This window comes from Quercus lobata, chromosome 11 (assembly GCF_001633185.2).
Source record: "Quercus lobata isolate SW786 chromosome 11, ValleyOak3.0 Primary Assembly, whole genome shotgun sequence".
NCBI lineage: Eukaryota > Viridiplantae > Streptophyta > Magnoliopsida > Fagales > Fagaceae > Quercus > Quercus lobata.
Genome location: NC_044914.1, coordinates 45,576,199 through 45,602,954, shown reverse-complemented (window position 1 = coordinate 45,602,954; position 26,756 = coordinate 45,576,199). Strand labels below are relative to the sequence as shown.

The 26,756-nt window shown below is 35.0% G+C and overlaps 3 protein-coding genes across 11 annotated transcripts; all 3 read left to right on the top strand.

Annotated features, from left to right (window-relative positions):
- The first annotated feature begins 36 nt into the window (after positions 1-36).
- LOC115968453 lies at positions 37-10,806 on the top strand. 6 transcript variants are annotated; one of them, XM_031087852.1, is made up of 10 exons: positions 37-321; positions 1,250-1,335; positions 1,852-1,950; positions 2,074-2,139; positions 2,307-2,423; positions 2,964-3,038; positions 3,531-3,633; positions 4,230-4,277; positions 10,097-10,218; positions 10,330-10,806. In XM_031087852.1, exons 1-10 carry the CDS (start codon positions 225-227, stop codon positions 10,426-10,428), a joined length of 912 nt encoding a protein of 303 aa, XP_030943712.1. In that variant the 5' UTR covers positions 37-224; the 3' UTR covers positions 10,429-10,806. The 6 variants fall into 6 exon arrangements, with proteins under 6 accessions (XP_030943712.1, XP_030943715.1, XP_030943714.1 ...); XM_031087850.1 differs by having other exon boundaries at positions 54-321; positions 1,230-1,335; XM_031087854.1 differs by lacking the exon at positions 2,307-2,423 and having other exon boundaries at positions 49-321; positions 1,230-1,335.
- Positions 10,807-11,656: 850 nt separating this feature from the next.
- Positions 11,657-14,768, top strand: LOC115967350 (F-box/LRR-repeat protein At4g14103-like). 2 transcript variants are annotated; one of them, XM_031086427.1, is made up of 3 exons: positions 11,657-12,892; positions 12,997-13,467; positions 14,652-14,768. In XM_031086427.1, the coding sequence occupies exons 1-2, from the start codon at positions 11,894-11,896 to the stop codon at positions 13,432-13,434; spliced, it is 1,437 nt and encodes a 478-aa protein (XP_030942287.1). In that variant the 5' UTR covers positions 11,657-11,893; the 3' UTR covers positions 13,435-13,467; positions 14,652-14,768. The 2 variants fall into 2 exon arrangements, with proteins under 2 accessions (XP_030942287.1, XP_030942286.1); XM_031086426.1 differs by having other exon boundaries at positions 12,997-13,470; positions 14,655-14,768.
- Positions 14,769-17,873: 3,105 nt separating this feature from the next.
- Positions 17,874-26,408, top strand: LOC115968999 (coatomer subunit alpha-1). Of its 3 annotated transcripts, none has more exons than XM_031088555.1 (5): positions 17,874-18,118; positions 18,459-18,698; positions 20,857-21,351; positions 21,839-24,889; positions 26,159-26,408. In XM_031088555.1, the coding sequence occupies exons 2-4, from the start codon at positions 18,491-18,493 to the stop codon at positions 24,790-24,792; spliced, it is 3,657 nt and encodes a 1,218-aa protein (XP_030944415.1). In that variant the 5' UTR covers positions 17,874-18,118; positions 18,459-18,490; the 3' UTR covers positions 24,793-24,889; positions 26,159-26,408. The 3 variants fall into 3 exon arrangements, with proteins under 3 accessions (XP_030944415.1, XP_030944414.1, XP_030944416.1); XM_031088554.1 differs by having other exon boundaries at positions 18,428-18,698; XM_031088556.1 differs by having other exon boundaries at positions 17,874-18,168; positions 18,428-18,698.
- Positions 26,409-26,756: the final 348 nt, after the last annotated feature.

The window sequence follows — 26,756 nt, the reverse complement described above, 5'->3', positions numbered from 1 at the left end:
ATTAACTATTCTTTTTTGTCCGTTTGTGGAGGGCGCGTTTGCGTTTGGCTCAATAAAACAATGACAATTAAAGGGGGAGAGGCGAAGGGTTCTGGAACACTCTCCGTATCTCTCTCTTTTCTCTCATCATATCAGGACCAGATCGGCTCACATCCGGTTGATGGAGGCTCAGGAGTTTGGAGAGATGATAATGGAGCACGTCGACGAGGTCAATTTCGCTCTCGATGGCCTTAGGAAACCCCAGCCCGTACGGATCAGAAGGGCTAGCTTGTTGTCCATATGCGCCACTTGTACAGCAGAGACGCCTCTTGCGGACTCAAGGTATGTTCATTTCGAGCTTTTCTGTAACGGGTTTCTTTAATTTTTCAATTTTGAATCTGTGTAATGGGTTTTCAGTTTTTTTTTTTTTTTTTTTTTTTTTTGGATTTGGTGTTGGGAAATGTGGATGTGATTTTTTGAATTTAATGTGGGGTTTTGCTGATTTTGAATTTTGGGGTTAGAGAGTTTGCTGGGTTCTTGAATTTGAAGTTTGGGGTGCGTGCGTTTTTGGGTAATTCTTGATGAGTATGAGTTTACTGTGAATCTTGTAATGGGTTTTGAATTAAAATGTGAATTTTTGATATTATTTATTTTGTTGGGGTATGGAATTTCCATATGGGGTTTTGGTAATTTTAAATTTTGGGGTTAGGGAGTTTGTTGTGTTCTTGAATTCGAATCATGGGATGTGTGCATTTTTTGGCAATGATGGAGCAAAGATGGATTACCTGCAATGGTCTCTAACAGACTTTGTTGATTTTTGCCATGCAATGGTCTCAAGGCATATAAGAAAGAAAATAGTGGCAGAAAAACCGTGGGCATTTTCCTATTTTGGATTTATGATAAGCGTTCTTGGTAATATAAGAATTTTTTGAACTATTAATAGCTTAAGTAGAGTAGATTAAGTTATGTTATAGATATAACTTGTTTATTGAGTTCATTTGGGGAAAAGAGTGTTCCCTAAATGGGTATTTTAATTTTAGAGAATTAAGTGGAATGCTACCCTTTAGTCTTTTGAATTACTGCAGCTCTCTCTACATCAATCATTCAAGACCAATATGTGTGATTTATCTGTGTTTGCCTATGCTAAAATGATTAGTTCAAGTTTTATAGTAACGCGGCTCTAGTATTCTTTTTATCTGATTGGTGGAGTCATTGGTAGTAAAACTGCGTGTTTGCATCTAATAAAACAGGAGAAATTTGATCTATGCAGCCAGTCAAGGTGCTGAGGAAGCTTTCAAAAAGACTGTTGAAGTGGATAGGCTGATGGATACACTGAGGGATGCAAATCCAAATCAAGTAAGTACGTGGTGTTTTCCAGGGGAAAATAAAAGATGGTGCTGGTGCTAATCGTTTTAATTTTTTGGCTGTTTCTCTTCCTTTTTGGTAAAATATCTATTTTAAATTTAATTTCAGTAAATTTGGCTTTGGTTTGCTGTTCTCCTATTATTGTGATAAGATAACAAATTATTCTTATCTTGTGAGTTGTTGGATGAGAACTGCTTTATTTCATATTAAAGGATCAATGATTATTACCATACAAGGCAATGCTTTTACTCATACAGATGACAAAGTATCTTGGACATTTCACTCATGGAGTTTCTAATGATATAAATCAAGCAAGAAACTCTTTCCACAATGTTTCCACATGAATATTTTCAATTTTTCTTCTGAAGTGTGGGATGCTCATTAAATTTCTATATTGATTAAATGTGGCTCTCCATTTACTTGAAACTGCAAATATCTTTTATTTGGTTCCACTATTAATCTATTTTAATAAACTTATTTTCGGCTATTTTTTTTTTCTGTGAACAGCTTCAGAAGCTTGTTGTTGAAAATGTCCTTGCTTTCAATGAAGGTTTTTGGATACACCTTGCAGCAAGAACTGATACCTGCAAATCAGAGGATGATAAAGCATGCCTTTTTACTTAGTTAATTACTTAATTCTAATTTTTAATGAAATTCTGATGTTTGACTTATTTCAGATCCCTGCTTTGCACAAAAACACACTGACACATAATTTTTGTCATTTCGCAGAAGGATTATGAAGAATTGGCTATATCTGTAATGAGCATAGTGGATTGCCTTGTCCATAAGACTAAGGTACTGTTCTCTTTGTCTCTGTCCCTCTCTCTCATCAATGAAATTCTATTTGATTTCCCTGTATGCTTCAGTTATATCACTTTATTCTCTCCTCCCCCCCTCCCCTTCTTTTTCCCTCTTCTTAGTAGTTCTCTCATAATTATTTTCCCCGTATCTTTCTCCTGCAAGAAAAAATAGAGTCATCCACTGATGTTCTCAAGGAGATACTAAAACCAGTGGTTGATGAAGTGGAAGAGGTTCGCTGGCCTCCTAGAGATCCCGAGGCCCTCAAATTGATGGAGAAAGTAAACCTTTTCTTAAATTTGGTTTTAAATTGATTTCCATTGTTCTGTTGGGTACTCTGTATCATTCATGGAGAAGTTTTTCTCAGTACCCTTTTCATGTGCTCCTTGTACTGAGAAGTTTTTCTCAGTACCCTTCATTGTCACATGAAAAGTAAACCTTTTCATGTGACCTGACAATGAAGTTCTTATTAACCAAGCTTGTGAATCACTGCCCTTCACCTATAGATCTTCATCTACATGAAAACTTCATTTCAACCATTATAGTTTTCGTTGACACTGATGGCTATTTAGAAGAATGGCAATAATGCCATATAGCCATGAATGGTGTGATAGAAAGAAAAGAAGCAAATAAGAACTTGGAGATGGTAGCTTCAGCTGCTTTGTTGTTTAGATGAGTTACCTATTTGGTTGGACAGCTGTGCTGAAGTACATGTAGATTAGTTAACACGTGTTTTCATTTTTGCTAGTGCAAATTTAGACTGTTGTAAATCTCTTTGATTTGTATTTATGCAACTTATCATTACATCTTGTGATTTTTAGGAGATAAACCAAAGGGAACAAGAAGGGCAACTAGATGAAGGCTTTCTTTCAGAGGTCAATGCACAGCTACGGCAAGTGAGTCTGTCTTTTTCTTTTATCTTTGTCTGCATTGGTAGCAAAAGACCATTGAGCTACAACTACTGCCATTAAATTATATTTTATTCAGTCTGAATGGTAGTCAGACACCATAACTTAAATGTGAGCATGCTTTCCATCAAACAACATTGCCATATTTTTGTAGTAAAAAGTTATACCCTGTCTTCTTGCATAATTCTAGGTCTAATTGTTTTGAGCATCAAGCATCAAACTAGCTATACAATCTTTCTATACATGTACAAAGGCATACTGGTGCATGTATGTTAAATTTAATTTTTATAATGTGACTGACTGTTACTTATGAAAAAAAAAAATAATGTGACCGACTGTCATCAATATTCATAAATTTCATATTACATATGGTAATGCTTGGATTTTCATGAATCTTTCTTGCAACATTGTTCAGATGATAGTCCTCATTTGAGATAGTAAACAATTAAGCTACTAAAATATATCGTGGATCATCTGTAGGCAAAAGAAGATGTGGATAAGCCAGGGCTGGAGGCTATGTTGCAAAAGGTTTTGCAACTTTATGCTTCCAGAGTTCTCTCCAAACGTAGTTATGCAAAGAAAGGTATTACCCTTTCTGAGTTTAGATGTAATGTCATGCAAACAATCTGATTTTGTGGTGATGGAAATACTAAAAGCTAAATCACCTAAATATTAGACAATATCTGGGATTATAAGTGGAAAATGGAAACTTTTAAGTTTTATGGTTCTTTAAAAAAAATTTAAAAAGACTAGGTTACACAAAGCCTTACGTAGGTCGAATGATGCTCTGTTGATCTTTCACAGCATTAAGAATTTAAGATGAATACATTTGACCTTGCCCTATATTGTGTCTGTACTTATTGTCATATATTGTGTTCACAACCAGTCCTAAACCTGAAAAAAGGAGGGTTTCTGTAGGTTGACAGCCAACAAAAAATTTAATCTCTATTATGAAAAAACATTTGACTGTGTTTCATACATATTATATATTTATACTGGTGCATTTAATTTAAATTCGTTATTATTTATGAATATAGCTTCCTGGGTTAAAATTCCCTAGCACGATACCCTTTTAAAAATTCTTTATGAATAAATTTTATAGTCATTTTCTTTTGGCTTGCTTTTGCTTATAAAGTTGATGATATAGAGACCCAGACCCTAGTGATATTTCTGGTGCAGGAGAAGAAGTTTTGAAGGCTGAGCAGTTTCTCCAAGCCATAATAAAAGGAGGTGTTGACAAATAGGATAACTGCCTATCTAAAATTCAGACACGTTTAAATTAAAAAATGATACATTACATTGTTTGGTAAAGCTATAACACTGTTTAAAAGCGATGAATTATAATGTTTGACTATGTTAAAACACTATTTGGGAGCCCTTAGTATAAAAGGAAACTAACCGCTTAAAAAAATAAAAAATAAAAAACAGAAAGATTGCTATGGAGAAAGGAGAGACAGATCGAGAGAAAAGAGAGACAGAGAAATAGAGAGGCAGAGATAGAGAGAAGGGCGCCTCTGCCATCACCGTAAGGGCGCCACCCAGATCTTCTGCCATCGCCATGAGCCTCCACTCACTACCCGACTATCGGAATCACTAGGTAAAGTTCTGTTTTAAATTTAAAAATTTAGGGTTTTTGGTTTTTATTTGGAGAATCAATTGGGTGTTAATTGTGATTTAGATTGGTATTTTGGGTCAGATTTGGTTTTGATTAATAGATTGGTATTTTGGGTCAGAAATAGAGAGAGGCGATGAACAGAGAGAGGCCGAGAAAGAGAGAGGCGATGAAATAGAGAGAGGATGAGGCCTAGGACACGGAGAAAGAAACAGAGAAAGAGGCAGAATGGTAAACACTGCACCAATTGGGCATCGTACATTTTTTTTCCCCCCCATTTTTTAGATTTGAGTATGAAATGTTACTTTTGATTGAGTTTTTTTGTTGGATAGGTTTAGATTTGATTCGTTTTTGTTTTGGGTTTTTGGATTCTCTGTCAAAACGTTTTTTTGTCAAATTTATAAACATGCAAAAACTCTCTACTGTTTTTTGTTTTCTGAATCTTCTCACCGTTGAGTCGTCTAGGATTCTTCTTTGACCCCTTTTGAAAAATAGACGGCTTTATTCTCTTTCTTTGATGCTTTCGTCTCAAATTATCATCTCTGGTTCTTACAAAAACAAAACAGTCGGCTCTGTCATTGTTTTTTCTACAGTTTGGCGTGGACTACAAAAAAGCATAGGCATAGGGGAGATGGAGAGACATCTCAGGCCAGCACCATTGTCGGACTCTAACCACCAAAAAATTTGCATCCCTCAATTGGTGGTACATTGTTACAGGGTGAGTTTTCTTTTTTTGCTTTATTTGTTTTTTTTATTTTTTTGATTATAAATTTTTAAAAGAAAAAACCAAAATCTTGTGATAAAAATGATTTATGTTTGGCAGTTTTGGTATTTGTTTTGTTTTGATTTAGGCATTTCGGTTATTTATGGTTTCAATAATGGTTTTTCCCCTTAACCAAACCTTAAACCCATTCTTTCAACACAAACAAGCAAAAGAAATAATGCGGCTTTATCGTATGGTTGATTAAGCAAACCGGTTCACTATTTTTCCTACCATTCTGTCACCACATTGAAACCTTTACCGGTAAGGTTTTTTGATTTGTTTTAAAATTTTATCGTTTAAATATGATTTAGGCTTGGGGATTTCGATTGAATTGATTTTGATTTAGGCTTAGGTTTGGGTATGTAATTTTTTGAATGTTAAATTCTTTAAAATAAATCATGTTTAAGGTTTTAGATATACTCTTGATTTTTTTTTTTTTTTTGTTCTTCACAATGTTCTTTAAAATATATGTTTCCTTAAATTTTAAGTTAGTTTATTTAGTCCAACTCAATTATGGAATAGCTTTTTATTTATTTATTTATTGTTATTGTTACAAGGATAGATTTTTTAGCTTTCTGAATTCTGGGCTGTACATGAACCACTAACAAATGCAGAATCACGGTTTGATTCGTTGTGGTCCAAACCTTCATTTTTCAGATTTAAATTTTCACTGAACTGCTGCATTACTTTTTGCAATTCAACCCATATTTTCAATGTTTTCTTAGGCTTCATTTGCGGTATTTCTTTCATCTTTCTCTGCTGCAATTTAAAATTGCTATGCTTTTTTTTTTTTTTGAGCAATCAGAAATAATGGCTGCAATTATATGGATTGTCCTCTTTGCACAAGAGATTGTATGAAATTATTGCTCTTCATAGATTATACAAATATTGTCAAAATATTGTTGCAAACCACACAAATTGGTTTGCATGTGGCCAACTACAAGTTTTGGTATGAATTTAAAAAATGACCAGCTCATATAAATTAAATTTTAGGAGTGTCAACTTTCCTAGAAGTTCGTGCCCTCTTATGTTAATAGACTATAATTTACTTTTTAGACTTGAGGAAAATTAATCTTTAATTTCATTAATTTAGTTTCTATTGTCTTAAGTAGCATGGGCTTGATGAGTTTCTTAGAGGAATCCACACATTTTACAAGATTCCACTCAAAGGCATTATTTCAACTTAGCTCTTTTAACAATATTACGTATTATTTGCATTGCCTATTGCATACTAAAGTTAAGGACACTATGCTTTGCTGATGAAATAGACCACCTCATATGTTCTGAAAATAAAAACACAAGAACATGATTTGATTGTTATAGTTGCTTTTATTAGTTTAAATTTTAAAGAGGATTCTCCTTGCTATTACTTTTTGGCTTTTATTATACTTTTATAGAAGCTATTATATTCAGCTGTAGTGACCATGCTTGCTAAATCTGGTACAAATATTTCAAATATGTGATAGAAATTATCATATACAAGGTACTTTCTCCATTTCTTTTTTACCTTTTACAATTCAGTGCACATGTCAAGTCTTAATGATATTGATAATTGCTATATATTGTCTTAGTTCATACTCTGTTAAGAGCATACCCAACTGCTTATTGAAAAAAAAAATGCATTGTCTCACCAAAAGGCCATTTGATTTATTTTACATTACTACTCTTACAAGAGTCCTTACATCACATTCTTTATTTTACAATACACCATTTTAAAATAAATTTTTTTTTTTTACACCTAACACAAGTCATGCGTGTTTGAGTGACAGAAAAAGAATAAAAAAGGATTATGTGTGTTTGAGATGAGAGATTAAGTAAGAGAGAGAATAAAAAAAAGGAAAAGAAAGAATGCATAGGCTATACAGTATCATCTAAAAATACATGATACTATAAGAATGTTTAAAATTTGCTACAGGAATGCAAGACCGGTTATGTAAGGCTCCCTTTTTTCTGTTTTTTATTTTTTATTTTTTATTTATGAAAATCCTTACATACTTTGCATTTCACCCAGTTTTAAAGGACCAGATGAGCATAGAAGTAATACAATGCTTGAATGGATTATATAAAAGATCTCAGATTTAGTAAGAGATCTCAGACTTAGTAATAAGAAGAAGAGTACTAATTTTGAGAAAATCTTAGCGTAAAAGAGAAAAATGATGAAGTGTTTGGCTCAGTTGTTGTGGCTGTGATTTACTTCTTACCAATTATTATATTACTGTTTGAACCTAACAGAATTTGTATTGCTTTTTTTATTTCTTTGGATTCGTTGGTCAAAATATTTTGGTACCGTTTGATTTTGTAATTATGATATTGAAATATGCTATCATTATCTATATGTCTTATTAATTTTCTACTTAAAAAGTATCTACCAGTGGGTTATAGAATGAGTTAATGGATTTCATGATTTTATCCATTAGTATTTTAAAGAAGTTATTTACAGAATATTGTGTATATAAGTGCAAGAGTTCTTAACTCTCACTTACCATTCATCTAATAGTGAATAGGCCATTCTGATTTTATTGTGTCTGTAAGCTTTTGGAATTTTGTGTACATAAATTTATTTTATCAGTAGAATAAGTACATTGATGCCTCTATGCCAGGATTGAGATTTCCTTGATCTATTGATACATGGGTGAAAAGGGATGTTTGATTGTAAAAGGGGAGAGTTTTTATTTTGTTTTTGATATGATTTGTAGTGTAGTTTCTGATCTGGGTTCAGTTCAGAAACTGAGGCCCCACTTGGTTTATGCCAAAAAATAAAAATACGTGAGTAAAACATATAAATTAATATATTAATATAAATGAAGTTTAGAAGCCAAAAATGCTACTCTGAGATAACAGAGGACTCTGTTTTTATCGCTTTTCAGAACTATAGTATAATCTCTGAAATGTAACTTTCTGAGTTCTTAACTAAATTTTATGGGGCGTGTATGGTTGTGGTGCAGTGGGTATTCTTTGCTTAGGGATCCATAGTACAACAAAGGACTTACCAATGCTTTGGTCATTCAGTTGACTCCTTGCTGCCAGTCTGTACTTGTTGTCATGCTAGCAAAAACAGGGGTTTCAGTCGGTTTTACATGTTATTAGATTTGAACCAATGACTCTCGCTGTATGAAAGCGAACCGCTGAGTCAAGTAAGTCAAGCTGAGTCAAATCAGAGAAAATAGACTTCTATAAGAGAGCTGTTTGGGAAGATGCTATATGGGATGGATGTCATCTACAAGAGTGATGTAGAAGGATATATTTAATTATTTTTTTGGGATGTTATTCTATTTGGTCAAAGAGAACTTTTAAATCCTCTATTATTGTTGAGATTTGCATATTGTACATATTTGTTTTACTGCGGTTAAAAAAAGGTTAATTGATGCATTTTCTTAGAGATTATTATTATTGTAGATGTTTAAATGAAGTAGAGCGTGAACATTGACTGAACCCTACTGAATTGTTATAGCAATGTTAACTATTGTTTGTCCAATTTTATACAGTCTCTAATTTCAATGCTTTCTCTACGGTACATTTTTCCTTATATGTGGATTAGATATGCTAATTGAAGAGTGGTTAATAGTATTGCTAACATATAATTTATTAGATTTCCAATTGAAAATCAACATTTTAAAGAAATTTGACTATGATGAGAACTATTTTGGTGCTTATTTTTTCTAGCTATGATCACACATGTTTCAATTGTGGGTCATCTTTGTTTACGATAGGTTTCGTTCCTCCACAATGCATGTCAGTACCATGTAAAATATTTTTTACATCATTTTACAATTGTGAGCAAATTTAAGACTTAACGATATTGAAATTCTTAAGATATCCTATAATGCCAAAGTAGGTATCTTAATTTTTTAATTATTAGGTGGTAGTTCTAAATAAGTTGGCTTCCTGTCAAAATGATTGGATATGGAATTTTATGGTTGTGTTTTTCTCTTCAATTCCTTCATCAAGATAATGTTCAGTTTTATTTTCATTGTCCAAGCATATAAACTCTATTTTGTGACTTCATTATTCCACTCTAATATGAATGGGAATATTAAATTAAATAGTTAAAATTGTGTTTGGTGTTAAACAAAGTTCAAAAGTGTTTTTACGGTTCATTTGTTTAAACACAACAAGCTTTTCTGGATTTTAGATAATTATAATTGCTAAGCTGATATACATATAATAAATGAAATTCAATTTCTAGAGCCTCATTCATTCTAAATACCTTTTCTTTGCACATGTTTTTGTAAAAGCATAAAGGCAGATAAGACAGATTATGATTCCTACAAAACATATAAAGGGTCATTTATTGTAATAGTCACTTAAGTTATTGTGAAAGTTTATAAAGGTAACATTTCACTGAAATAGAAGACTTGGAATAGAACTTAGAGACAAAGGTATCAATTGTATATTAAAAAAATTATAATAACCCTTATGTTTCTTTAAAAAATTTCTTTTATATTGCAACACATACTGATGACATGCCAAATCAAGATTTTTAATGACAACAACATAAATATAGGGTATTATATTGCATGTCTTATATGAAAGAGGATTTTTATGGTGAATGTTGTAAAGCTGACCCTAAATCATAAAATGACCCTGCGCATTGCGCGGGTTAAACACTAGTTCTGATAAAGAGAGAAGCTTGCTAATCTACATTACTAATAGACCTTATATGGGTGGCAGCTCCAGAGGAAGAATGGAACAAGCTTTTGATCAATGGAATGACTGTTGGCAAAGGGGACATTTCACCAGATGAGTTTTACGCTGTCATTAAAAAACGAATTAAGCGGACTTTGATCCGAACAGTAAGACACCTTTGTCCTTGAATCATGTCAGACAACTTTATGCTAGTTGCTTCACTTTTGATTTAGCTAATTTTGTTCCTTCTTTTCTCTTTCCACTTCAAATTGTTGCAGGAGGGAGGATCTTACCAGCAGCATGTTCTTACGGAGTATTTGAAAGGCATCCAATCAAGAGCGGAGGAGATTGTCCAAGTACTTCAGGGCAAGCCATAGTGGAAGCTACCTAGAATTGAAGATGATTTGGTACCATAAATTATCAGTACTGCACAAAATGTGATTTGTAGTGTATACTGTAAATCAGGGAGTGAAGAAAAGAATACCTCAGAGTAGTCAAGGAGTTTTGCTGTGGATACAATTTTCCAGTCGACAACTCCTATACGAGACAGTGAACATTGCTTTTAGCACCTGAGTATATCCCTTTGTTGCAACATTATTCATGTAGCACTGATCATACTTTTCTTGATCAATATGTGTATACAATATGTACAATTAGGCCCGTAGATGTATACTAATTGCATCACCACAAAAACATGCTTCTGTAAGATTTCCCCCCTTAACATAGTGGAGTATAGTGGGTTTGGCTTGGGTTTAGAGTTTCAACGCACTGGACCTCACATGTCCAAAATTGACCACGTGTCTAGATTGCGTCCTATCTAGTGCACTAGAGCATTAAATGGAAGTTCTGCCTGAGTATAGACATATCTTCTTCCTCTTCTTTTAATTAAAAAACCAAGTATAACCATATCTAATTGAATGCAAATCTTCTATTCAATGTTTATACATTTGTAAAGTTAGGAGTTTTGACATTATTTTTGTATATATTGACTCATAATGATGATAACGTGACACTTTTAATTAACTTAAATTTCTAGCTATATAAGTTATATAAACACTTTTTATTATAAAAAATGTATCTCATACATTAATGTTTATATTAATATGCACGTAGGCTCCCATTAGTTTAGTTGAGATGGTATGAGGTTAAAATTCTTTTGTACCTTATAAAGAAAATAGTATGTGAAAAAAATTGAATTATGTTACAAACTTCATTCATTTTATTGCTACTTTTGAAACTTCAAGAATCAAATAAAAAAATGGGAGAAATTTTGAGGACGAAAAATTGTGTTTATCCCTTGTTTCCGTTTCTTTTTCTATAACTTTGTAACAAAAGTAATCAATTTTTTTCTTAAAATGAAACCTATAAAGGGGAAGCAAACCCCTTTTTAGAGTGAGTTTGACATCAATGTTAAGCTTTAATTTTTATTAGTTTTTAACTTTTATATATAGTTTTTTAAAATTTCACTTTCCTTTGTATTTTCTCACATTTTCAAAAATTTTCAAGGTTAAAATATATTTTAGCAAACTTTTATTAAATTAAAAATGTTTCAGCCAAAAGTTTGATAAACGGTTGCCTTAAAAAGAAAAAAGAAAAAAGCGAGAGCAACATTGGAATTCAGGATCGGATCTTACTCTAAACGGCATCGTTCCAGTATGCGAAATGCTGGGTATTTCCTCATTTTGATCGTTGTACTTGTAGTTATACTGATACACCCACACTCCCTGTCGCCAGTTTCCAATTCCAAAGTTGAAAGTTGAAACTTCACTCAAAAATCAAAATTCCACACACTGAAACCGGAAGCAGATTGGAGATTTGGAGCTTTGGGTAGCATACATTAACATGAAAGGCCAGAGGAGAGAAACAGAGTTCGATGAGAGATACAGAACCGAAAGTGAAAGTGAAAGAGCAGAGAATTGCATATCTTCTGCTCGACGAAATGCCAGAGACGTTATCAGCACTCTACCGGACTCTCTACTTTGCCATATCCTCTCCTTTCTCCCAACCCTAGACGCCATTCGCACAAGCATTTTGTCGAGCAGGTGGAGGCCCCCCTGGACTCTCCTCCCAATTCTCTATTTTAACCATCGAGATCTCCCCCAAATCACTCATCCTTTAGAGGATATAGTGTCCAGTGTCTTGACTCTTCGCAATACCGGTCCCGATCCCGCGCCCATACACAAGTTGCGCATCTTTTTGTTCAATTGTTGTGTTTCAACCCATCTCGAAACATGGGTCGCCGCCTCCATTCGGCTTTGTTTGCAAGAGCTTGAACTAAACCTACAATCCTCTAAAACTTCGGAGCTGCCCCGTAGTATCTTCTTTTCTACAACATTAGCGGTTCTGAAATTGAATGGTGACATTCTTCTGAATCCTCCTCCTAGTTCTGCATTATTACCGAGTCTCAATATTATGAAACTTGAATATGTTAGCTATGCAAACCGCGACTCTCTCTCCACACTCCTCGCTGCCTGCCCGTTCCTACGAGATTTGACCATCAAACTGTCTTCTTCTTGTTTGCCAAACTATATGGACAAGTATGCCGGCACGTACGGTGTCAATGCCATTATACTTATACCTACGCTCAAAAGATTACATTTTCATTGGCCTGTTATATGTTGGCCGTACAAAGTCCACATAAACACTCCAGCTCTCGAGTACTTCCATTTCACCGGTGTTTTGAACGAGGACTTTGTGTTGGAAAAACTCCCCAATGTGGTTGAATCTGTCGTTGAGGTCTTGCAATTTCTACGGGATGTAGATTATGCAAAGAAAGTATGGGACTTCATGGGACAATTCTGTAATGTTATATCCATGGAATTGATCACAACAACCGCAGAGGTAATTGCAAGCCACTTTTTTTTTTTTCATGCAAAATACTACTTAATAATATTGTCAAGAGTGAATTGTGACTTTGCCCAATTGTCATTGTCGTTTTCGTGCAGATCCTTTCCTATGCTTCTAATCGTGATAATATTCCCATGTTTCATAATTTGTCTTCCTTGAGTTTTTCTGTTTTGCATTTTATCGAGTGGCATGCAATACAACTCTTGCTTCATCAGGCTCCAAAGCTACAAATACTTGTCGTCAAACCGCTTCAAAATTATGTGCATTATGGTATCAGAACTGATGGTTACTTGAAGGAGCCACTCACTGTTCCTGAATGCCTGTCGTCACACCTTACAACCTTTCATTATAACCAATTTTCAGGAAATGAGTATGAGATGGAATTTGTTAGACAGCTCCTAATGGCGGTAGGAGTGTTAAAGACCATGAGAATCACTGTTAAAAGTGCTCTAGATTCAGAGGTGAAGCTTCTAGTTCACGAGAAATTAAGCGAGTACCAAAGGAGCTCTCAGTCTTGTCAAATTGCATTTGACTAAGGATATTTCTATTTGCAGTCTCTCTCTCTCTACTAGTGTTTTCTTTTGGAAAAAAAATGCATAGAATATATAATGCTTGCTTCCACTAACATTTATATAATGTGGATATCTCATTTAGCTTATAATTCTGAACTTTGTTGATGTTGGAGCGAGTTAAAGTGTAATGGTGGGAACTCAATTTGGCTTTGAGGGTTATTGATGGTAGTAGAGCAGGATTCTCTTTTGTTAAGATTTCAATCTATATTTATCTAGTTGTTTTTTAGTTTGAGCGATTTGGTGGGAAAAATTTAGTTTCCCAAGCCTGTGGCATGTGCTTCTCTTTTATTTTATAGTTTTGTTCCTAATGGTCTCAAAGGTGGAACAACTTTTGTGGCCTTTGTGGATGTCTCTACTGATGGCTTTTATTGTTACTTTGTTTACAGTTTTTTACCCTATTCTTGTCTTAGTTCACTTGTGTCTGGAGACTTCGTGCTCTAGCTTCTCTATAAGTTTAATCACTACAGTCTTTGTTGCAAATTTGTTTCTTTGGATGATATGGGGACTTTTCATGAATCATTTCATGATTCTCAATTATATGATTCAAATAATGTGGCACTTGGTTCATTCCTGCTTTGATTTAATATCTTGTGGCATGGTTATATGCATATCTTGTTAGGTCCATGTCTGTGTAATTTCATTTTCCGTCTTTTCTATGTTGGGGTTTATTCCCATGCTATAGAGAAAAAATGCTTGAAGGCTTAATTTGTATTTTCCATCTCCTTTAGTTATGCTATTTTTATTAAGCATGTTTTCAATTTGGGATCCCCCACCACACCCAATATGGTATATACTTGCTGATTTTAAGACAAAATGGGGGTTAGAGACACAAGCATATACAGTTAGACCATATTGTATCAGAGTGTTAGGATCTTTGTGTAGTGCTTGAGTAGTGCAGTGGCTACTGTAATTAGTGAATTTGCTGCATTACTGCTGCAAGGAAGCATGTTGTTACTGGGTTAGTGCTGTTATGAAGGCTTATGTGTCATGACGAGGGTCTAGAATGCTTGTAGGAGTGCAAGTAATGTAGTCGATTAATAGGTTTGATCCTAGGAATAACAGAAGAATCACTTGGCTGTTATAAGTGGTTACTACTGCTGCTACCAACTGTGAAGTTAATTACTGCTACCACATGTTTACCATGTGCCTAAATTCTAATTGAACGTGTGAGAAGTCAGTTGTAGGGTGGTTAATCTGCTAGGAGTTAGTTGTTAGTAACAGAATTAGTGAGTAAGCAATTGTAATAGAAGCGTGTACCCAAGTAACCTATTATATTATTTAGCTCATTCTTGTCATAATCATCTTGAGAAATAACAAGTCATTTGCTACTTAACCTCTAGTTTTCTAATTCCTCCTCTAATTCTCTTACCAAGGGCAAGGAGAACCAGTTTCCTCTGAAAACCACTATAGTGTTACTAAAAGTTAAGAACCAAGCTGATCATTTGATGCATGAAATTGTTAGGATTTCGTCTAAATTAACATAGTTATCATTTTATGAACAAATTCATTCTTTAATACTTATTAAGGTAGGCTATAATTTGCCCGTTTATGGTTTTGATTCTATCATTATTTAGTCCCACAAATTTTCTAATTGCTACAATTTGAGACCCTAAAAACTTTATTGAGCCATATGCACAACACATGACAAAAAAATTCATTTTGGATGGAACACAACAATTTTCATTTCAACCCAAATCTTAAGGATTATATGTAACAATTGGCATTTTGAAAATTTAAAACCAAACCATGTAAATAAATTGTTTACCCTTTTTTTTATCATTGATTATATAGTTGATTGATAGTCCAACCTCGTTGAGACACCTACAAAATGTAATACAAATTTATAGAGATCCATTGGGGTTGCACCGACGGAGGATGTTCCAATGCTTAAGTTACTAAGGGTGGGCTCAATCATGCTGACATGGCCTATTGGAAACTTCTTGCTTGGCCTTTACAAAAAGAACAAAGTTTCTCTAAATGAAACTTCTTGCTTGGCCTTTACGTGTGTAGTCGTTGGCGGGGCGAGCTCTGTTGAATGGGAAATTACAAAAGTCAATTGGTTTTCCAAATGAAAATATGTCCAAGTCAACCTAAATCCCCACCAAAATTCCTAGATCCAATACCACTTTATTACAGCATAATCCCTAAAACGTGGTGTAGTTCAAATTCAAATTCCATCCTATTGACATTGTTATGAAAAAATTCCACTCCCCTAGTAGCATAAAAAAGGGAGGAAGACCTTTAGGAAAAGGTAGAACAAATAGCCCTACTCAATTATCCTTCTCCACTCTCAAAAAACTCTATTGATTTAAGAATTAGAGAGTCCCTTGTCGACATAAATCCATGGATTTATGATATTTTGTTTTACTTTTTGCAAATGTATGAGATCAAGGTTAGACCATGAATCAACCTATCATCAATTATAATAATTTTTTGGTAGAAAGGGGGGGGGGGGACATTGACACTAAATATATTTACTACAAACTCTTCTAACACCATTTGAATACATTAGGATAACATGATTAGGGAGAAAATCACAAATTATACAATCCATGTGTTATGTGCAACTAGTAGGTGGTGGAAACCTTTAGGGAGGATGTGGCAGGATAATATCATGACTGCACATGTTAGGTCTAGCACTGCTAAAAGTTGATGTAATCTAGGTCTTGCATAAATAGAAGAAAGCACTCTGATGTTTAAGTTAATTCCATACTTAAAAATAAAAAGAGAGAGTATGAAAAATAGTAAAATATAAAGAGCCTTAGAACTTGATATATATATATATGAAAGGGTATGTTCCTATTACAGGATTACTAAGGGATTCTGTAAGGAGAAAGTATGAAATTCAACCTATGAAAGGGGGCCTGCCTTAGACCGAAACCTGAGCTTCCTTATAAAGGCTAGAGGGAGCTTTGGACCCTCTGAAGATCACCGAGAATTTCAGAAAGTAAAATGCTTTTACTAAAGGTGAATATTTTTCTTTTACCGAAAGCAAATAGGAATGCTGAAAAAGCTGTGGCTGAGACTGTTCTGAATAGTGACTGGTGCTAATTAGAAGTTATATATATATATATATATATATATAACTGGCTTAAGTCAATATTGAATTTATTGGTGAAAGCGTGAAAGTGTCTTAATATTGAATTTGTTGGTGAAAGCGTGAAAGTGTCTTATTATTTAGTAGGACTCCCCACACAACTCATCTTACGAAGTGTATATAAAATGTATAGAAGTTGATTTCTCAATAGATATGTAGCACTCGTTGTTTCTCAAACGTATGAACATAGAAAAGATTAAAGAGGAGGTAGATGCCTCTGTTGAACTTAGCCAAAGCATATTCAATTCACAACCTTTTAACACAAGACTCATCAATAGGATTGGAATGCGACACACTCTGTCTGAATTTAAATGCCTTACACATTTTGGTCTTTTTTTTTTTTTTTTTTTCAAAAAAGATTCATTATCATGCTTAACCCAGCTCATCTTAGAAAGTGTGTGTGTGAATTTGGCGATCATATATGCCTTATAAATTTTGGCACTTACTCGGTTACCCTTTACTCACAAGAATTTTGCACTTATAGAGTGACCATTATACTAAGAATGTACGATGGTAATTTTAGGAAAGTTAATACCATTTTTTTTTGAGAGAGTTTAAAAGAAAATTTACTAATTAAACTAACTGAAATCTACTTTAATACCGTTTGTATGAGAAACATTAAAAAATTATAAAAAGTTTTTTTTTTCAATAATAATTATTAAAAATATTTCTAAAACTAATTCCCTTTAAGGCTTGAACCATCCTTTAAATTTTCCCAAAATAAAATATCATTGACGTAATTTTTACAAATTTAGACCGTTAATTGACTTCTTATAATACCATATTTCTTTGAGAGAGTTTCAAACTTAGAAAATTTACTAATTAAATTAATTGAAACCTATTTTAATACCGTTTGTATGAGAAACATAAAAAAAATTATAAAAAGTTTTTTTTCCATAAAAAATTATTAAAAATATTTCTAAAAACTAATTCCCTTTAAGGCTTGAACCATCCTTTAAATTTTCCCAAAATAAAATATCATTGACGTAATTTTTACAAATCTAGACCGTTAATTGACTTCTTATAATATTGCTTAAGGTTCAAGTCTAGCTTACTAACTACTATGCCAACACACCTCATAACATCACAACCATCAAAAATCTAAATCCAACGGCCATCATTACCATCAACATAATAACCCACACCAAACAACCCACCGTACCCAAAATCACCAGGAATATTTCTGATTCCCTTCCGTACCCTCAATAAATTTCTCATATTCCCTCTCTCTCCCTCTCTTCATTTCTCTCTCTCACACACACACACTCACTTATCAAGCAAAATAAAAATAATTATAATTATAAATAATAATAAAAAAACCACTCAACGAGGCTCAGATTTAAGAGAGAACTGAAAAAACCCCTCTCTCTCTCTTTTACTTCCCGATCTACCTCTCTCTCTCTCTAAAACTTTCTCTGTGAAAATTTTCTCTCTTTCTCTCTCTCTATATGAACCTATACATATATGTGTATAAGCGAATCCGGTAGTGTCGGTGATTGTGGATGCGATAGTAGCTCCGTTTGATCATTTTCTATACTGATCAGATCTGTGGTAAAAATCTTATGCGCTTTTTATTTTCAATTTTTGAATCGAAATCTAAGGTATTCGTAGATCTGTTTTCAATTCGCATCATTAGGTTTTTTTGTTTTTGTTTTTGGTTTTGCTGAACAATTAGCTTTCTGTTTGGTTGCTAAGAAATTGTAGGAAAGAAAAAACAAAAAACGCCGCGAAATTTTTTAATCTCGCGGTTTTTGAAATTCGATTATTAGATTTCAATTTTATTGGCTGTGTGTTATGTAATTTGTGAATTCGGATTTGGATTTTGATCTGGTAGTGGATTGTGGCAATTTGTGTGTGTAGGGTTTTTTTGATGCGATTTGGTTGTGGACAGTGATTGAAATTGAGTCACGGTGATTGGAGAAGATGTTGACCAAGTTCGAGACGAAGAGTAATAGAGTGAAGGGACTGAGTTTCCACAGTAAGAGGCCGTGGATCCTTGCCAGTCTTCACAGTGGTGTGATCCAGCTATGGGACTACCGGATGGGGACTCTGATTGATAGGTTTGACGAGCATGATGGACCGGTTCGTGGTGTTCATTTCCACAAATCTCAGCCACTATTCGTATCTGGAGGTATCAAAATTGCACCTGCTTTTGGCTTAGTTTTGATATGGAATTCCGAATCTTATTGCCATTCATGTCATCGTTGATTGATTTGTGGACTAATGATTGTGATTAGTAAGTGTAGGTTGTATGTCATCAATTTAAAATATGAAATTGGAATGCCTTTGGTTTGTAATCATTGAATTTGTGTAGATCTAGTCTAGTATGTGCCAATAGGGCACCAAGAGAATTGCATAAATGAGAAAGGAAATGAAAATCTGAATTTGGAGGATTTGGAATGACGGGATTCGGATCATAAGTCTCTTAGTTTTTTTATTGAGAAGTTTCACATAAACCCAATGGGTTTTGAACACATAGCCTCACCCTCCACCTACACTTATGAGAGAGGAAGTGCCATTTGAGCCATGGCTTATTGGCATAAATCTCTGATTTGATTGTATAAAGTTTAGCACCATATATTTATTAAGGTTTGAAGTTGTGGGGGAAAAAAGTGGTGAAGGAAAGATAATTTATTAATCACTCTGCTTCAATAAAATAAATCAAAGAGTAATTCTGAAATAAGACCTGCTTAATTATTCAGTAGCCTTTTTGAACATGTTTCATGCCTGCTTAGGAGTTTTTTTTCCTCTTTTTTAATATGTTCAACTAATTTTGTAAATTTCAGTATGTTAACATTATTTTTTTAAGAACAAAATTTTCACTTATAGACAAATTGGCTTCGGTACACTATAGAGATAGTTTTAGATGAAAAAAAAAATAAAGAGTTTAAAGATTGTGTCTCTCAATCTAGCAAACATATTCAATATAAATCTTGTACCATGAATTATGAAAGACATGGAAACTATTATGTAGAAAAATGGTTTTCTAGCTATGGGAAGTTGTGTCCAAGATTTCCTCTACCCAAGAATCGTAAAACACTTTTTTGTAAATATAAAATTAACAAATAAATTATACACTATTGCTACATGGTCAGTAATTACCACATTTATTTTTCCTTTTCTTTTGTGACTGGTAACTACACATACACTTGCTGGATCTTGAACCCACAACCTCACCCTCCACCTTCCTATTACAAAGGGAGGGATTTCATTTGACCTAGAGCTGATTAGCTCTTTTTCTTTTTCTTTTTTGATTTAAATTGCTCCCCTAAACTGTATAATTAGAGGAGTGTATGATTTTCCACTTGCTGTAATACTTATTTTAAAAGTCTCTGTCATCTTAAAATATGTAACCTGGGTTATCTAATATTGGATAATCTCAACAATCTATGATCATAGTCCTTTCAAGCAACTGATAAGAATAAGTTTGATTTTTCTATTTTAACCTCACTATTTAGCACTTTTTTGAACTGTTTAATCGGGGCATCTCAAGAAATAGAAAGATTACACCAAACTCTGGGAATCCCCTTCTATTAGTTATAGATAATAAATACTTATCAAAAGTTTGTATATCCATACCTTATTCGAGTTAATAAATAATTAATGCTAGGAATACTTATTCTTCATAAGATTTTACTAACTTAAAAGTTTGTATACCCATAGCTTATTCGAGATAATAATTGAGATTTCTCTTTAATTCTTATGTCCAGTTTCACTTTATTTCATATGCCTTTTGAGTTTCACTATAGCAAAAAACGTTTACTTTAAGTGATCCAAATGGTTGCTTTGGGGTATTGGAATTAGTTGATTACAGCAAATTAATTCTTCAAGTCCAAACTGATGAAGAATCTTATAATATAGTTGACTTGTTTAAAACAATGCTTCTCTTTTATGAGCAATCAAACAGGGTAGATACACAATTTCCTGAACAGTTTGAACTAACTTTACTAGTTTTACACCTAGATTATTACCTTTGGTTCAAGACTCTTTGGTTTTAAATAAAATTTCTGAATTAATGCTGATTTGATTTTTTTAGTTGAATTTTTAGCAAATTCGGGAAATTTTTGGTGGCTCCCAATAGAATTGACAAACAATGGAATCTTATTGAATAAACCTGTTAGAGTATGATTCCTTTTTGTAACTACGGGGGACAGGGGCTCCTCATGCAGTAAATGTAGCTAGTTCTGGGAGAGAGAGGAGTGCAGTACATGTAGTAGTAAAGTTATTTCCAAGGTGAAGGGGTTCTGATGCACTGTGTATGCACCAATGAAGTTGTTGGCTTTTTTCAGGGGATGATTACAAGATTAAAGTTTGGAACTACAAGTTGCACAGATGCCTTTTCACTCTTCTTGGACACCTGGATTATATCCGTACAGTGCAGTTTCACCATGAGTACCCATGGATTGTGAGTGCTAGTGATGATCAGACCATTCGCATATGGAATTGGCAGTCACGCACTTGTATATCTGTGTTGACGGGACACAATCACTATGTTATGTGTGCATCATTCCACCCCAAAGAAGACCTAGTGGTGTCAGCCTCCCTAGATCAGACTGTTCGTGTTTGGGATATTGGTGCTCTCAGAAAGAAGACAGTTTCCCCTGCAGATGACATCTTGCGGCTGAGTCAGATGAACAGTGATCTTTTTGGTGGTGTTGATGCTGTTGTTAAGTATGTCTTGGAAGGTCATGACCGTGGGGTGAACTGGGCTGCATTTCATCCCAGCCTGCCTCTGATTGTCTCAGGAGCTGATGATCGCCAAGTCAAATTATGGCGAATGAATGGTAACCCTTTCTTTCCATTTCCTTTATACTATGCATACAGTTTTTTTTTTAGTTCCTTCTTGGGAATTGACGAAGTTTTGTTGTAATTATTGGTTGCTGTTCAGAGTAAACACTGTAGTAGTATTATGGGTTTTAGAAAAATCCTTAAATTTTTTTTCTTTAAAAATTCCCTTCTGTTGAGTATGAATTGTTGCGAGGTGGTCTGCAATTGGAACAACCTTGTTTCCAGTCAAGTTTGGTAGGCTTAAAATTTGAAGCTTCTTGTGCCTAAGGGGCAAAGAAATGGGAAACTCATAAATTATCCTTTATCCTTGCTATCATACTATTATAAGTATATACACCTTTTTTATTTTTGGTGTATCTCTTGAATACTTCCCTTGTACATGGATTCTGCCCCTTTGTGCTTTTAATGAATTTTGTTCACTTATAAAAAAGAGAGAGTTTGTATGCACCCTGTTGGTAAGGTAATTGTTCATTTTGTTTTCAGATACAAAGGCTTGGGAAGTGGACACATTGAGAGGGCACATGAATAATGTTTCATGTGTCATGTTCCATGCCAAACAGGACATAATTGTATCCAACTCAGAGGATAGAAGTATACGTGTGTGGGATGTAACAAAGAGAACTGGAGTTCAAACTTTCCGTCGTGAGCATGATCGATTCTGGATTCTTGCATCTCACCCTGAGATGAATCTATTGGCAGCTGGTCATGACAGCGGTATGATTGTCTTCAAGTTGGAGAGAGAACGGCCTGCCTTTGCAGTAAGTGGTGATTCTCTATTCTATACCAAAGATCGCTTTTTGCGATTCTATGAGTTTTCAGCTCAAAAGGATACACAAGTAATGCCAATTCGACGGCCTGGTTCCACTAGCTTGAATCAGAGTCCAAGGACTCTTTCCTATAGTCCCACTGAAAATGCTGTTCTAATCTGCTCGGATGTTGATGGGGGATCTTATGAGTTGTATTTCATACCCAAAGATAGCATTGGTAGGGGTGATAGTCTGCAAGAAGCAAAGAGAGGTCCTGGGGGATCAGCTGTCTTTGTGGCCCGGAATAGGTTCGCTGTGCTTGAGAAGAGCAACAATCAAGTCTTGGTGAAGAATCTGAAAAATGAGATTGTTAAAAAGAGTGCCCTTCCTATAGCTGCAGATGCAATCTTTTATGCTGGAACAGGTAACTTGCTTTGTAGGGCCGAGGATAGGGTTGTTATTTTTGATCTCCAGCAGAGGCTTGTTCTTGGTGAACTTCAAACCCCTTTTGTCAAATATGTTGTTTGGTCTCATGACATGGAGAATGTTGCTTTACTCAGCAAGCATGCCATTATCATTGCTAGCAAGAAGCTTGTTCACCAATGCACTCTTCATGAGACAATCCGTGTAAAGAGTGGTGCCTGGGATGATAATGGTGTTTTTATTTATACGACTCTAAATCACATTAAGTACTGCCTCCCAAATGGAGATAGTGGGATAATCAGAACTCTTGATGTCCCAATATACATTACAAAGGTATCTGGCAATACTATCTTTTGCTTGGATCGTGATGGAAAAAACAGGTCTATAGTTATTGATGCGACAGAATATATTTTCAAGCTGTCCCTTTTGAAGAAGAGATATGACCATGTTATGAGCATGATAAGGAACTCACAGCTTTGTGGGGAGGCTGTGATTGCTTATCTTCAACAGAAGGGCTTCCCAGATGTTGCTCTCCATTTTGTGAAAGATGAGAGAACTAGATTCAATTTGGCTATAGAAAGTGGGAATATCCAAATTGCAGTTGCATCAGCTACAGCAATCGATGAGAAAGACTACTGGTATAGATTGGGGGTGGAGGCTCTTCGCCAGGGTAATGCAGGTATTGTGGAATATGCCTACCAGAGGACCAAAAATTTTGAGAGGCTGTCTTTTCTTTATCTAATAACTGGTAATATTGAAAAGCTGTCCAAGATGATGAAAATTGCTGAAGTCAAGAATGATGTCATGGGTCAGTTTCATAATGCTCTATATCTGGGTGATGTCAGAGAACGTGTTAAGATCTTGGAAAATGTTGGCCACTTGCCACTTGCTTACATTACAGCTTCAACCCATGGGCTACAGGACATTGCTGAACGTCTAGCAGCTGAGTTGGGAGATAATGTTCCCTCTTTGCCAGAGGGGAAAACAGCCTCCCTTCTGATGCCCCGAGCTCCGGTTATGTGTAGTGGTGATTGGCCCCTTCTGAGAGTTATGAAAGGAATATTTGAAGGAGGGCTGGATAATATTGGCAGGGGAGCTGCAGATGAAGAGGATGAGGCTGCTGATGGTGATTGGGGTGAGGAGCTGGACATGGTTGATGTCGATGGCTTGCAGAATGGGGATGTTACAACAATTCTGGAAGATGGCGAAGAGGCTGCAGAGAATGAGGAAGAGGCGGGATGGGAACTTGAAGATTTGGAGCTCCCCCCTGAAGCAGACACTCCAAGGGCATCTGTCAATGCTCGCTCTTCAGTTTTTGTGGCCCCAACTCCTGGCATGCCTGTAAGCCAAATTTGGGTCCAGAGGTCATCACTTGCTGCTGAACATGCAGCTGCTGGAAATTTTGATACTGCAATGCGATTACTGAGCAGGCAACTTGGAATTAAAAACTTTGCTCCATTGAGACCCATGTTTCTTGATCTTCACACTGGCAGTCATAGCTATTTACGTGCATTTTCATCTGCTCCAGTGATATCATTGGCGGTTGAACGAGGATGGAATGAGTCTGCTAGCCCAAATGTTAGGGGTCCACCAGCACTAGTGTTCAATTTTTCTCAGTTGGAGGAGAAGCTTAAGGCAGGTTACAAGGCCACAACGACTGGAAAATTCACAGAGGCGCTTCGACTTTTTATTAGCATTCTCCATACTATTCCTCTTATAGTTGTTGAGTCAAGGAGGGAAGTTGATGAAGTCAAGGAGTTGATCATTATAGTGAAAGAGTATGTTTTGGGTTTGCAAATTGAGCTTAAGAGGAGGGAAGTCAAGGATGATCCAGTACGTCAACAAGAGCTTGCAGCCTATTTCACTCACTGCAACCTTCAAATGCCTCACTTAAGGCTTGCTTTGCAAAATGCAATGACCGTTTGCTTCAAGGCAAAGAACCTTGCCACTGCAGCTAACTTTGCCAGGCGGCTTCTAGAGACCAACCCCACCCTAGAGAGCCAAGCAAGGACAGCCAGGCAAGTGCTGCAGGCTGCGGAGAGGAATATGACAGATTCTGCCCAGTTGAACTATGATTTCAGAAACCCATTTGTGACTTGTGGGGCAACCTATGTGCCAATTTACCGAGGACAGAAGGATGTCTCTTGCCCATACTGTAGTTCCCGGTTTGTGCCAAGTCAGGAAGGGCAGCTCTGTACTGTTTGTGATCTTGCAGTGGTTGGTGCAGATGCTTCGGGGTTGCTCTGTTCTCCTTCCCAGATACGATGATCAAGCAGCTAGACCAGGAGCATTTTTTTGATCTTTTTTCCGCATCCTTTTGGCAGCAGAAGCAACCATGTTGTTTGATTCACATCTGTAGGTAAAGGTAAGAAATACTAAAGAAAGAGTAATGAATTGTTTTTGTTCTTTCCTTATCAAGCCTTTCTTACGTTTCTTCCCCGTTGTTTAGTTTATTGTGATTTTTAAATGTAATAAAAAAATTTCAGAAATTTTGACTTGGGCTATTCTTGTTGGTTGTTCATAGAATTAGATGCTGTTCATGGGCAGGACCATTTACATGTCAATGTATAATGATGCCATTTGGCAAATTTCTTCTGTGTGTATGAATTGGGGGTTTAATTGGTTATTAGTAAAGTATTATTGTGCCAGTTCAAATAATTATTTTTTTTTTTTTTTTTTTTTGAATTACAAGGGCTGCAAGTAGTGTAATGTTCTTTTGGGAGAACCTATAATTTGACGTTTTTCTCCCCTTTGCCTTTCATAAGTGATTGTGAAGATTTTGTGAAGTCTTTTGGCTGTATGGGGGATAAGGGACAGAAGAAAGGAGGGTGGGGATAAAATAGGTTGTGTGTTTAGTTGGGTGGTGGGGGAATTGTTGTGTACTTTAGTTTATGGTTCTTATTTGATCCTGGATGAGCTCAATCATAGCTTTTAAATATGACACTTTGAATTGGAAAATTTATTGTAAGAATTTGATAGTCCCCTCACTGCATTGGTATCAGTGATGACGTAAAAAAAGGTTTCATTATTTTATTGAAATAGTAATTTGTGTTATGCTGATACTTAAAAGCTGTGAGGAATGTTGTACAATCCCAAATGAAAGAAAAAAGGTAATCTGTTGAGAAATTAATAAGATCATTTTTTCATAGATCTTGCTCTTGATTGATCAAGAGTGGTAAGAGTTAAAGAAAAAATTGCAGCCAATGAGCTTTAGCTCAATTGGAATCTCCTCCCTTTTAAGTTTAAAGGGAAGAGTGAGGTCGTGGGTGCAAAGACCTATTGTAGTGCATGTATAACTTACCAATGGAAAAAAAGAACAAAAAATTGCTGTTGAACCTAGATATGGTGTGTAACTTGAATTTTTTTTTTTTTTTTAAAGAATAAAAGATTGCTGTTGAACCTATATATACTGATGTTAATAGGTTTTTACTTACAAATGGAATCTAGATTAATATTTTAAGCTCTCCTTTAGTGAAATCCAAATATCAAAGTCTTGAACTTGTTTTGTTTCTTACCTTTTTCACTTATCTAGAAAGATTGTTTCTTTTTCTTGGATCAATGATTTAGGTGTACCTGATTAAACTTTCTTATTATTTTTTTCTTGTTGACCTTGTTTTGTTTGTCTATGGTGCAGTTCATGTCTAAAGCTGAATTAGTTTTCCACCAAGGCATAGGATCATGCTTCTGCTGCCTAAAAGTAAAAGTAAAGTTTGGAGAATGAAATAAATTCATCCTTATGTTATCTTTGAGAGTTATATCCTAGGTCTTCTATTTCTGGTTTTGTTTTCTTTAATTTTAGAGATAGTGGAACGATTGTAATATTATTTGTAAGCAACAGATGATTTTTATAAGAAGAATGGCATGTCTTTTCTCTCAGATCTCAATTGCTGCTCCTTTTGCCTCTGCTTCTTGTTTGCCACACAGTGTAGTCTCAACTTGATCTTGATGGCCATCAATGGATGTTGGTGTATGGCTGCAATCTATATTCATTGCTTGCCAACAAATTATTGACAATTTATGAATATGTGATCACAAATGAGAAATGGGTTTTTGGTTTTTTTGGGTGTTGTAATCGAAGTCATTATGTTTTTCTTGATAGCATTGTGTACTAAATTACTAATTGAAAGTGGAATGGGTGGCTGCAATGAATTACAACTATCTTGGTCTTATGTACATGGTTAATGAGCGATACCGTAGCAAGTTCGCTATTTGCTGTAGAAATCCAATGCATC

Coding starts and splice junctions, on each gene's coding strand:
- LOC115967350 (XM_031086427.1), top strand. CDS start 11,894: ATGAAAGGCCAGAGGAGAGAAACAGAGTTCGATGAGAGATACAGAACC. Junction 12,893..12,996: donor TGATCACAACAACCGCAGAG/GTAATTGCAAGC, acceptor GTTTTCGTGCAG/ATCCTTTCCTATGCTTCTAA.
- LOC115968999 (XM_031088555.1), top strand. CDS start 18,491: ATGTTGACCAAGTTCGAGACGAAGAGTAATAGAGTGAAGGGACTGAGT. Junction 18,699..20,856: donor GCCACTATTCGTATCTGGAG/GTATCAAAATTG, acceptor GGCTTTTTTCAG/GGGATGATTACAAGATTAAA. Junction 21,352..21,838: donor CAAATTATGGCGAATGAATG/GTAACCCTTTCT, acceptor TTTTGTTTTCAG/ATACAAAGGCTTGGGAAGTG.
- LOC115968453 (XM_031087850.1), top strand. CDS start 161: ATGGAGGCTCAGGAGTTTGGAGAGATGATAATGGAGCACGTCGACGAG. Junction 322..1,229: donor ACGCCTCTTGCGGACTCAAG/GTATGTTCATTT, acceptor CTAATAAAACAG/GAGAAATTTGATCTATGCAG. Junction 3,634..4,229: donor ACGTAGTTATGCAAAGAAAG/GTATTACCCTTT, acceptor TTTCTGGTGCAG/GAGAAGAAGTTTTGAAGGCT.